The 12,041-nt window shown below is 40.2% G+C and overlaps 1 protein-coding gene across 2 annotated transcripts in view; it reads right to left on the bottom strand.

Moving 5' to 3' along the window:
• The window catches only part of LOC115359046 (dedicator of cytokinesis protein 3-like), a 260,901-nt gene that overhangs the window by 155,754 nt on the left and 93,106 nt on the right, over nucleotides 1-12,041 (bottom strand). For both annotated transcript variants that reach the window (XM_030051275.1, XM_030051277.1), the window contains exon 2: nucleotides 3,913-3,996. In XM_030051275.1, the coding sequence (XP_029907135.1) occupies nucleotides 3,913-3,996 (84 nt within the window). The remainder of the gene's footprint in view (nucleotides 1-3,912; nucleotides 3,997-12,041) is intronic.

Genomic DNA, 12,041 nt, shown 5'->3' with positions numbered 1-12,041 from the left:
AGAAATCTGCCTTATTGGACCATTAACTTTTACTTACCTTTTACAGCTCACACCACTACTATTTTTGCAGGTATCTCTCCTTCCAGCCTGGTTGTTTTATATTTAGCTGTTATGTGCACACAGCCAATTCTCAGTGGAAATTCATGGTGGCATCAGCCATGGTTGCTGGATGATTTATGACACAACTGCAAAGCCTCTATAATATAATATATGATATTAACATAGTGTTCTTAGATGTGACCATGGGTACTTCAGTGATACTGACAGCCAACCCAGAGCAAGACTTTCATACTTCACATTACTGTCTTTACAGAAACCTAATGCTTGTCAGTGTTAGTATTGTCATCTAAATTAAAAGATTTAGGGATGGAATTTTGGGATTGCACTCTACAAGCCTGGGTAATACTACTGCCATCTCAATATGAATTTTATTACAGCCATTCTGTTTCTACATAACAGTAATACCGGCAGAGAAGTGTTAGCCCGAAACTAGATGCCTGGTGAAAGTATGAACAAAATATCAGGATTGACTGCTATTTCCATTAAAATCATATCGCCATTAAAATCATCATATCCAGAGGAATCCTGTGATCTGACATTGATTTTAGTTATTAAATTGCACATCATTCATGACAGAAGATTTAGATGAAGGAGAGATTGTGCAAGAACATGAAACCCTGTAATAAGAAAGGTGTTCCTCATAGCTGTGTATTTTCAGGATAAAAGTTCTGCACTGTCTCTGCAGCTGCTGAATTGGCACAGGCAGAAAGCGTACAGTATTTCAGAGGCATTTTCCTAATGCATTAGAAAAATGATGTTTCCATCCAGCAATGGCAAGAGGCAAGGCACTTAGGAAGCAAAAATAATCAAAATTGGAACAGCAGCCGCAAGTAATGCAAACATATCAATATTTATTGGGTACCTGAAGAAGTCAGTGTCAGTGAAACACATTGCATTTCTGAATCTGTGTAGCTCTCACCGCCATCTCGTTATTATTTCATGTGTTAGTGAAATTGGGCCTCAACATCCAGTATGTTTTCATGTTTCTGAAAAGTAAATATTGTTATTTTTCCATTACTGGCACTTCCCTCCACTGTTTGGATTTTGTGTTGAAAAATGGTTCCCGAATTATTCTCGAAAACACATCATGATGCCAAAGATTTGCTAACTGCTTGCTCTGCAATGTATTGGTTGAGAGGTCTGAAAATGGAATTCAATGGGGTAAATTAGCTTCGAAATATGTTTTGGACAAGCATTTGCTCTTCAATGAAATGCCTGGTTAAGTAAAAGATTTTTTAAAAATGGATTTGGCTGCTGAGAGAGTTAAAGTAGCCGAGGTGGGGGGGGACTGAAATCCGAATTGCCAAAAGGACAGCTGAACAAAAGTTAGCAATTGCTTGCCCTTGCTATCACGTATGTTAAAGGGAAAGCTGGTTTGCTAGCCTGTGCCACAATAGCTAGGATAATTGCCCATGTCCCTCTCTAGCAGGAGTGTGTTTCATAACAGGAGGGAATTGAATGCTGGATGGATGCCATGAAATTAGCTCAGCCTGGGATATGAGCCTGTCTAGTCAACATATGGAGACGACAGGAGAGACAGGAACAGGGGAGGAGGTGCAAGGGAAATAGGAGAGGAGAGGAAAAGAAAAGAGATGAGGAAAAGATGAGGAAAGGGAGAAGAGGAGAAGACAGGATGTAAGGAGATGAGGGCAGGTGACAACAAATGGGAAAGTCAAGGCCAGAGAGGGGGAGCAAAATCAGCTCAACTAATTTTCACATTTTTCCATCAACTGAACCTTTAATTTAGCTCTTCCCCATTCTCTGCACTGCACCTCCTGCCCACCAAGCCATCTCTCTCTTCCCCTCCTTGGCCAAGGCATGGGCATCTTCCCCTGGGGAGAGAAAACCCAGTCTACATCTGGCTCTGGATCAATGGTCTCGGCCTAGCCAGCTGTGGCTAGTGGAGGCACATTCACAATCACTATCTGCGAAAAGACAACATTTCCTGGCCTCAGACGGATCCTGGCTCCAGTTGCTAATTTTTGCGAGTCAAACTAGGAATAACAATAGGAGTAACACTGGCTAATAACTCGGGCTCTCGTCCAGGCCTGCACCAGGCTGTTACAGGCTATTTGAGTTCATTATCTGAGAGGACTGAGGATGCTGCAATGGGTAGAAGTCTCTTTTTTTTTTACTGTGTGTACTTGTTAATGAGTATAAGCCGAGAGGCACAACTTTACAATTCATAAACAGATGGCACAGCCACAGCTACACGTTTGTGGAAGCTTTTCTCTTTGGTGCACTCACAGAAATCCAGAGGAACTGAGAGTTCCTTCGGTAGAGAGTAGACTCCAATACTGTTGCTCCTCCTTCAAAACTAAATGTTTGGAGAATTTAAATTCTAATGACATTTCAGTGGTGAGAAAGCAAAGGTCATGGAATAATGTTTGTTTGTTTGTTTGTTTTCAAATTCTAATACTATGCCTGCTTCATTTCTACCCCAAAACAGCTAGCAAAGCAGCAGTGGTCACTGCAGCAGAGGCCACTGTGAATGCAGAATTTACTGACAGATACTGTACACCATAAAAAGTATGCGTTACATGACTTCCATACTAGCATCTCCAAGACAGCAGCTGGTCTCATTGCTTCAGGAAATGACACATCCTCTTATTTTCATAATTCATGCATCCTGACTCATCGACTACTTTTACCAGTACACAGGAACTTATGAAACTGTCTTATGTTATGTATGGTGAGCAATGCCTGCACTGAACCCTGTCTTGAATGCCTTAAGTGAAAAAGAATGGATGAGAGCAGGTATGCCATAGGGATCATCAAGTGAGCATCTCCAATTAGAAGTGGTTGGTTGGTTGGTTGGTTGGTTGGTCGGTCGGTTGAAAAAATTGCATCTAACACTTTCTGGCTTTGCTATTGGTCTTAACAACAATAACTGGAAACTGGCCCTGTTCATTTGAAATGTCACACTCAGTAGTTCAGAAGCTGAACTGTACTGAGGCAGACCACTAACTAGGTCCCTCGATACTACAAGCGCCAGCAGCTGTGATTTGCCTCCTGACATAATTTAATGTTTTTCACAGTCGCACTCATAACAGCAACTCATTTCCTTTCTCTCCCTCTGTCCCTCTAATACAAACTCCAGCACAGCAGTCTGAACAGCATTGGAGCATGGGCTCTCAAGAATAATGTTTCTTGAAAGTTTGGTATTGGAGCAAGAGTGGTTATGACTGGCTGATCAGCCAGCAGGTTACTCACTTCTGTAAACTTAAGTTGTCACACGACAACTTTCAAAAATATGATATATTTTAAACTGAATTTCAAGAGGCGTGAGAGATAAGAGTTACTGTAAGAAAAATAAATATATTTAAAACAATTTAAACAATGCAAAAATTAACAAAAAATTCATTCCACTCCAGTTTTATTCATAGTAACTTGATGCACCTGATCCCTTTTACTCCTACCTGTTTTTTGATGGCACTCCAAAATACATTACACAACATGTAGTTTCAACCAAACGCTGTGATTTATCAAAGAAACAATCAATCACGCTGAAATTTCCCATAAGGCACAGGTCATTTATTAGTTGCTGTGCTCACTTCTAAGGTACAGAAGAAACTGTTTTTTTTTTTGTTTGGTTTTTTTTTGTCTTTTGCTTGTTTGTTTGTTTGTTTTGTTCTGTTTCTTTTTATTCTTGTCTGCATGCATCTTTGAAGAAACCTTTAAGACACTACACATGCTGCCAACCCTTGAGGATGTTCTTCACAGTGAGGATGGGTACTCAGGTGATGCTCATGCTATTCCAGCACCTTCATAACCATGATCAAAGGTATTATTGCTGCATTAGACATGCTGCTGCGTAGTATGTCATCAGGCTGTGTGTCAGGTATGAGTTACCTTCACATTTCTCCAGGATCTGAACCGTCTCTCCCACCTCCAGAGCCAGGCCCTGTGTCACAGAGCCACGGAAGTTACAGATCACTGAGGAGAAAAAGACAGACAGAAGAAAAATTAGATCCCGGGAGAAGGAAAAAAAAACTCAACATTTTAACAGTTCTATAGTAACGTGTGGGACACACTGAAATGAACTCTTTGAAAACCAAGAGAAGAGCTTCAAGATTGACATTTGTTTTACTCAGTTTATAGGGTAACGTCACAAATGCAATTGTAGGGGCACAAAGGTACTTTCCACATCTTGACATCATTCCCAACATGATATAATGAACCATACACTGCTAAAATGACAATCTGTGAACAAGAGACTGTCTATTCGATGTTTTGGAGTCAAAGAGAAAATAAAAGAAGTCATATTATGCTGCTGCATTTGAGTAATCTAGTGAATGATGTCATAGATTACATTTTCAAGCAGTCAGTTTCAATTTTAAGGTATCATTTCCACATCCTACATATTATTTCTGATGGTACAAAGCCCATGAATACTAAAGTCCTCAACAACTTTCACCCCCCATCACTGTCCCTGTCACTCAGTCCCTGTCTCATGACAGCAGGGATGACATCAGGGCTCAGAGCCTGACTGAACAAATCCACAGACTTTGCTGTACCACTCAGTGTGATCCAGTGATCACTAGCTAATAAAGCTCATGATCGCCCCTTACACACCCACAGAACAACAGACTTCTCACTTTATTCTGCTGTCACTGGCACAGAAACTCACTCTGGGTTAGACTAAAATTTAAAACTGTAGAGTATCTTAATGCCATCTAAGATGCAATACATGAATATGGTAACATTCAGACACAGAAGAAATTATAAAAAAAAAAAAAAAAAAAACAGAAGGAAATGAAAAACTGTGTTGTCAGTATTAGAATATCAGGTGTTTGTGATGTTGGTCATTTTGGTATGGTAATCACAGAAACTGATGATGCTGCGTTCATATCACACTGGATGGTTTATGACCTGCCAACTGGGAAAAAATATTCTGGGGATAATAAGTAGAGCATGAGGGTTTTTTTTTTTTTTTTTTTTTTTTTGCGAGCTATATGTCCTATTTGACTTTACGAATTTCAGAAGTGTCTGAACTCAAGTGGCAAACCCAGTGGTCCAAGTGCAAAAGTTATCAGTTATATTCACAATTTACAATCAACTCCACTCACAAAAATAGCTGTGTATGTCACTGTTTGTTTATAATAGATTTTAAATCCAGAAATGCAAAGAATTATGGATGTGGCTGTTCCAACAAGTTACACATAAACACTTTCAAGGTGTAGCGACAAAATGCACTGTTCCTCCTGAACTCACTGTAAGTCATTGTTGATGTGCATTTCTACTAAAAGTCTGATCTGTGAAATGTAAATGTAATTTGCTTAGCAGGATATTAATGACTAAACACTGGCCCTAATTTCCACTGGCCTGTGTTAGTATTCATGTCATAGAACAAGGTGAACACCAAGAGGTCAGCTTGGGCCACCAGTACAGTAGAAAAAGAAAAACAAGGACACTTTTTTTTTTCTCTGTCTGTCTTTGTGTATTACCAGCTGCTGAGACAAAGTCTTTTTGTGTCTCAACAGCACACATCCTGAGGTCATGGCAGTTCATCTTCACTGTCACTCTCTGTTAGGAGTCTATAGTAAACTGACCGTCATGACAAAGCTAACTTTATGACCAGGATTTGATCACACTCCTCAAGGCCTTGTGACAGTCATTGTCTGTCTCAGGCATCAACCCCTTGTCTAAGACTGTCACTGTCTCTCTAGATACAGGGGTTGGTTGTAATTGCAAATGCTGCTCTAGTAGTTTTCCAATCAAGAAAAAACCCTCAAACCTCAAGATCAAGGTTTCACATCACAGACATATTTATAATTGACTTTCTGTGTATTAGTGTTTATGTTACCACACTTATAAAACTTTGACAGTCCCAGTTTTGATCTACTTTGTATCTAAGAATCAAATGTTTATGTGCTGAGCTCCATAACTAGCCTGATATTCAGACTGATCATTCTATTTCCGCTCATTCCATCTGAAATTCCCCTCATGTTATAAGAGTTTTCTGTAGGTGGAGGGATTTGAAATCCAGTAAGTTATCACTAGTGAATGACTATCCACTGTGATGTAGTTTTCAGTTGACACACTAGTTGCTTTATCCAGTTCACAGCACTACTGAAAATCAGTCTAACTTACCTTACCTTCAAAAAGAAAGTCAATGCTGACATTATACGCTCTAGTTTCGCAGACCAGGCGAGGCGGGGGTGCAGCGCACCTGTGCTTCACCAACTGGGTGTGGTTAGGTAGATTTTGCAAGTTTGGCACACCGTGCACCATGGCGCAAGTACTCTGCTGTCCCTCCTAACGGCGGAAGGGAGGAGAGAAGGCGTGGAGGGGGTTTGACACAGCTGATTCACTTTAAACCAATCAAATGAGCCCGTGTCCTCGCCTTTAAATGTGCTGCGCGAAGGCGTAATGAAAGTTTACACAACTGACATGGAGGAAGAGAGCAGCCGCATCACCCACTCAGGACAATGAGGCCAGTCTTACTGCTGGAATGTTGCTGGAGCTATCTGCCATTCATCCGTCCACCCATCCATCCATCCATCCATCCATGTATCTATCCTTACATTCGTCTTCCTCATTCCCCTGTCTTTCCATTACCTACGTGCCTCGCATCTCTCATTTTCCAGCTCTGTCACCGTCTGTTAAAGTTATTGATTTTTACGAGCAAATGTAAATTTAACTGTGAAGCCCCCATTTTAAATTAATGTTTTTACCTCAAAGGATAATCCTCGCCATATTCATATAAATACATGTTTGTTTTGCAACTTTCCACTCCATCACTTACTGATGCAACAACATACTAGAGATTAAAACAAAATCCGGTTCATGAAAGCTTTTACATTTGCTGTTCTAAACGCCCAGTGTCTGGCAAGGAACTGATGCCTTTTACATTTTCGATTTGTGTGGAATATTTATATATATGGAAGAAGAACTGGGTAGTTAACATGAGCAGCGCCAGACACCATGACTGGAAAAAAGACATCACCGTACTGGACACATTGTTTGACTGACAGGTGATCAGGTTGGGTATTCATTATGCATGCCAAACGGTGGCAATCTCCTTTGATCTGACATCAGATGTGATGGGACAGTCGATATGGAGATAAATTTATGTGCTGATTGAGATAGTAGCTTTGAATAGTGTTTTTTGTGGGTATTTATTGCATTGTTAATGTGACTGACATTCTGGACACCTGCCTGTGAGGTTATGGTGACATGTGCGTGCTGCGCGCCGGTCAGCGTGATTAACTCATTGGCTGCCATTGACGTCTATAGACGTCAATTCAAATCCAAACGTTAACTGCCAAAAACGGCATGTGACGTTAATTAGACTTTTCAATGGGGCGGGCTAGGAGGGGGCCGGTGAAGTTTGTGCTCGTATCTGCATCAGAAAGGATAGAGATGATAGAGAGAAGGCAGAGAGGATAGAGAAAAATGTTGCAATGTCGCAAGTTTAGGCAGCTTACGCTAGAACAAAGTATGTGTCGCTGTGATTCTAGTAGGAAGACGGGAGCAAATGTGAGAAAGGATTCTTCGAATTCCAGTGACTCCATGGATGGTTACCATGGAGACGAGCGACCTACGCAAGTTGCGCTAGCCGCGGAGGCTAATGTTGCGTTCAGGCGCCGTCTAAAAAAAAAAAAAGAAAACTGACCACCAACCCCGGCTTTGTCATAGCTCACAGCAATCTAGTCGCATTTCACCGCAGCCCAGCCCTGTTTACATAATTATTCTGTGAATAGTTGAGTTGTCTGAAAATGGCTGGCAGCCAATGAGTTAATGTGATTCCAATTCCAATTCCAATTACTGAATTAATGGAGAGATAACTGCATTCTTTCTAACAAGTTCTTCAAGGACTAACAGAACTAGTTGTTAAATTAAACTTCTGCCAAATCCCATCCACAGAACACAAACATCTTCCACACTCAGAAAGGCAGACAGTCTGAACATCATTGATTTAAGACACTGAAATGTGACATTTTTAATTTCTAATCTCATTTCCAATTTGTTTTCATGAAAGAATAAATGTCCTGGAACACGATTTGACTGGCAGGTGATCTCTGGTACGTGCATTGCAGAAACACCACAATCATGAACACTTAGCAAAGATTTTACTGAAGTCAGAAACATCAAGGACTCTTAGATTACCAATTTTAAGAAATGTTTTAAAATGTATATTATGGTGACTTCAGTCCACTGGTTCTTTTAGAAAAACTAAATTGTGTCACCTGTGAAAGGGATCGCACAATGCCCATGGCATCTCAATTTGCTTGTCTCGTTCCCCTGCATACAGAGGTTTGCAGCTAGACCTGCTGATTGCAGGATGGTATTTTGCCAGTAGAACACACACCTCACACCTCAAGGCAACAGGATCAGTAGCATCTATCTTTTCCAGTGTCGTCGCTGCTATCCTCTCTGTCATTGTCACCATCTGTCTCCATATTATCAATGTCACTCTTTCTTTCTACCTCTCTGTCATTGTGGCCATCTGTCTCTCTATCATCCCTGTCACTCTCCCTGATGCTGTCATGCTCTCTGTCTCCATTATTAACACCAATCTGTATGGGATTGTCACCATTTTTTAAATTTCTGTCATTGATCTCTCTCTCTCTCTCTCTCTGTCCCTCTTGCTCACTCTACCTCTGTCTCTCACCCACTGTCACTCGCTGTCATCACTGTCACCGTCACTATGGCAGTGTCATCAGCCTTTTCTATGTGTCTGTAGTTTGATGCAACTGACAGAAACTTTAGCTGGTCTCTCTCTTTTCTGCTCTTTTACCTTGTGTTACGACTGAACGTAGGGTTAAAAAAAAATTAGAGGCGATACAAATGCATCAGAAGAAGGCAAACAGAGCAATATGGATGCAATTTCGCTCTAGGCAGCGTGAATTGAGGCGAATTGATGCAGTAAAATGAAAGTCCATCAGCTGCAGGCAGGAGTCTATCCAGGCGCCTGTAAAGTTCTCTCTCCAACTTGAAAAATGTCCACTGGGTATTTGTGACCTTATTCCTACTGTGACCATTTTTAACTTTTATCACACCCTTGGTAGGGAACTATCAAAAGCAGCAAATACAGCCCTGCTGTATTTCATACTGCTATGCACATATAATACCTACACTGGGAACTGGCATTTATAATTTCACAGATAACAACTGAAAAAAAAGCATCACAAACAGCCCAAAAATCTGGAGCTGTAGGTGGTTCACATTTTCCGGTAGAGAAAGAGACCACTGTTTTGTTTTGTTTTTTGTTTTTTGTTTTTTTCTGGGGACTTTTTAATGACAAACCCAGTGTTTCCTCTGTAATTTTAATAGAGTTCTGGTGCTCAGGACTGTAATTCTAGGTTTGTCCCATATCTGTTACTGTTTGGGTGTAAGTTATGTATAAATTTGAGGTTACAGTGTAAGATGTTTTTATTATTACAATTATTATTATAATCAATGCCTTTAAAGCATCTGGATTACACTTAGTTTTACATCACATTATGTCTTGCAGTGGTTGCATTTATTTTATTAGATTTATTTCTTTATTTTTTTGGAGGCACACCACTGCTAAATGAATACAGAGGAAACACTGTAAACCAACTTCCAACTTCATTTCTTAGTAAAATATATTATTTTTTCTGAAATGGCATAGGCCTAGGCTGTTGATTGGTAGAAACAGCAATAAATTGACAACACATTCAGTATTACTGAAGTCCAGTTTCTTATCACAGTTAATTGTTCATCTTTAGAAGTTTGTTTTCTCATTTTCAGATCAAAAAGCAATTCATTTTGTGTAACTAACTTGTGTGTAACTACCACCTTCTCTACCAGTAAAATACAACTTGATGATTGCAAACTGATTTTGCCTGGATGAGAGAGGACAGAAAAAATGATTACCCCGCTTCCCACTAAATCCCCCTTGAATCTTGCAGTTCCAGCTGAATCCATGGCGTGACGCTGTCCTTCCTGAGACAAGCTCAGCCGACCTCTCTTGCAGCAGGTGCCTGCTACCTCTCTGCCTGGGGAGGGTGTTTTCCCCGCAGCGGTGATAGTTTATTCATTTTTGTTTGTGTTTATCTTTTGTTTATTGCTTGATTTCTTAAAAAGCCTATAGTGGTTAGTAGCCTATTGCTAGGCTACTAACCACTATCAGACTCTAGCCTTGGTAGCTAGCTTGTAGCTAAAAAGTTAGTAAGCTGGCTAACATTTTGTTTTTGGTCCATTTTGTAGTTTGAGAAGTTTTGTCCATCTATCTCCATTTTCAGATGCTATGCCAATATACTGAGAAGGATTAGCCACATGAAGTGACTTCCACTTTCTGTGTTTCTGTTTTTCTCTCTGAAACAGCACAAGAATTACAAAAAATAAAATACTGTAATTATCCAGCAAACAATATCAGTATTGTGTAGTACTGCATAATATCTTGTGATTTATGGATGTGTGAAATTCAGGCTGGACCACGGTATCCATTTGAGATCCACAGCTCTTAATTCCATGACTAGATTTTGGGAATTAGAAGTCAATTTCACCACAAGTAAAGCACAATAGGTCACAATAGCTCTGCTGCCCTTTTTGCATTTATACCCATAATGATAATGAAAGCACTCAGACGACACGCCTTTCCAAATCAACCTGTGGCCCTTTTTTGAAGATGAGTTTGTACAGGCTGCTATGTTACTCTGATTAATGTCTCAATTATGAGCTGTGAACTGGGAGCTAAGCCACCTGTCTATGGATGATTAATGTGAAGTGGAAAAGATTAGTGGTCAGGCAAATGGTACCTGTTTGAATGAGTGTGTGTGTGTGTTTGCATGCGAGTGTGAATGGCATTCAATTGTGTGTAGCTGTGGTTGGCACACCATGCCATCAGAAACAGATTTTGGAACGAGAACGTACAGTAATTACAGCCCCACTCTGTACACATTAATCAACATGTATTATTCTTTCAAAGCTCCACAATGTAGCGTAACTGTGTGTGTGTGTGTGTGTGTGTGTGTGTATGTATGTCTGCACGAGCTCATAGGCGAGAATGGACAAGAAAAAGATAAAGGAAGAAATAGAGAAAATAATAAGAAAAGCAGAAAGAAAACACATACAAAGAAAAAACAGAAAAGAGAGTGAAAGGTATCAAGGGAGACAACAAAGGCATCTTTTCTTTTATCTGTTCCTTAGCATTTCATTCTGTCTCTCTTTTTTTTTAACTTCAAAGCTGTGAGCAGTGTGGCGGTGATTCATGAATGCTGACTTTTTTTTTTTTTTTTTTTTTTGGCACAACACTCCTAATAACAGTGTCAGCTTAGTGCCCAAATCAAGTCGGAAAATGTAAATGCACTGCTGGTTCTGATGGAAACAGGTTTTCTGAAGACAAAATGTTTCCAAGCAACTAGCAAACTCCTGTGGAATAACAGTATGACTTAGTTGAACTGCAGCCTTTAATACAGACCTGAAACTGAGAGAGGGAGAGAGGGAGAGAGGGAGAAGGGGGGTAATCGCCACATATCTTTGTGGTTGGCTGAAGAAAACCAAATGAACCACACACATAGCTACTGCTAAATTCTGTTAAGCAGGGTGGTAAATTCACTTTTTGGTGGCCGCTCATATTTAAACAGCCACTCAGATTATTCACCGGACACTATTTTTGGATCATTATATGTACAATGGCCATTTTTTGTGCAACTCATGGTCCGTAAAAGCAGGCACCTGAACCCAGCTCTGAGACCAGGGATGCAGCCAGGTGTTATTTTCAGGGCTTAGCCCAAACTTAGGGAGGTCAAGGGCCATTTTTTCCCCATTTATGGCAGCTATATGAACTATTTTTTAAGCCATGTGAGATAACAGAATGCCTGATAATCACTTGGGGAAAAAGCATGATAGTTTCCCAGGAAAAAAAAAAAAAAAAGATCATCCCTGTAGAGCCTACATCCTATTTTGTATCCAATTGTTTTCCGACTGTCTTCATCATTCTGAAACCACAACACAACAAATGTTGAGGATGACTAACTTTCACGCCTCCCAGCTAAAAAGAGGCAAAA

Source organism: Myripristis murdjan, chromosome 5 (assembly GCF_902150065.1).
Source record: "Myripristis murdjan chromosome 5, fMyrMur1.1, whole genome shotgun sequence".
Classification (NCBI taxonomy): Eukaryota; Metazoa; Chordata; class Actinopteri; order Holocentriformes; family Holocentridae; genus Myripristis; species Myripristis murdjan.
This window is presented reverse-complemented; position numbering and strand designations above follow the sequence as displayed.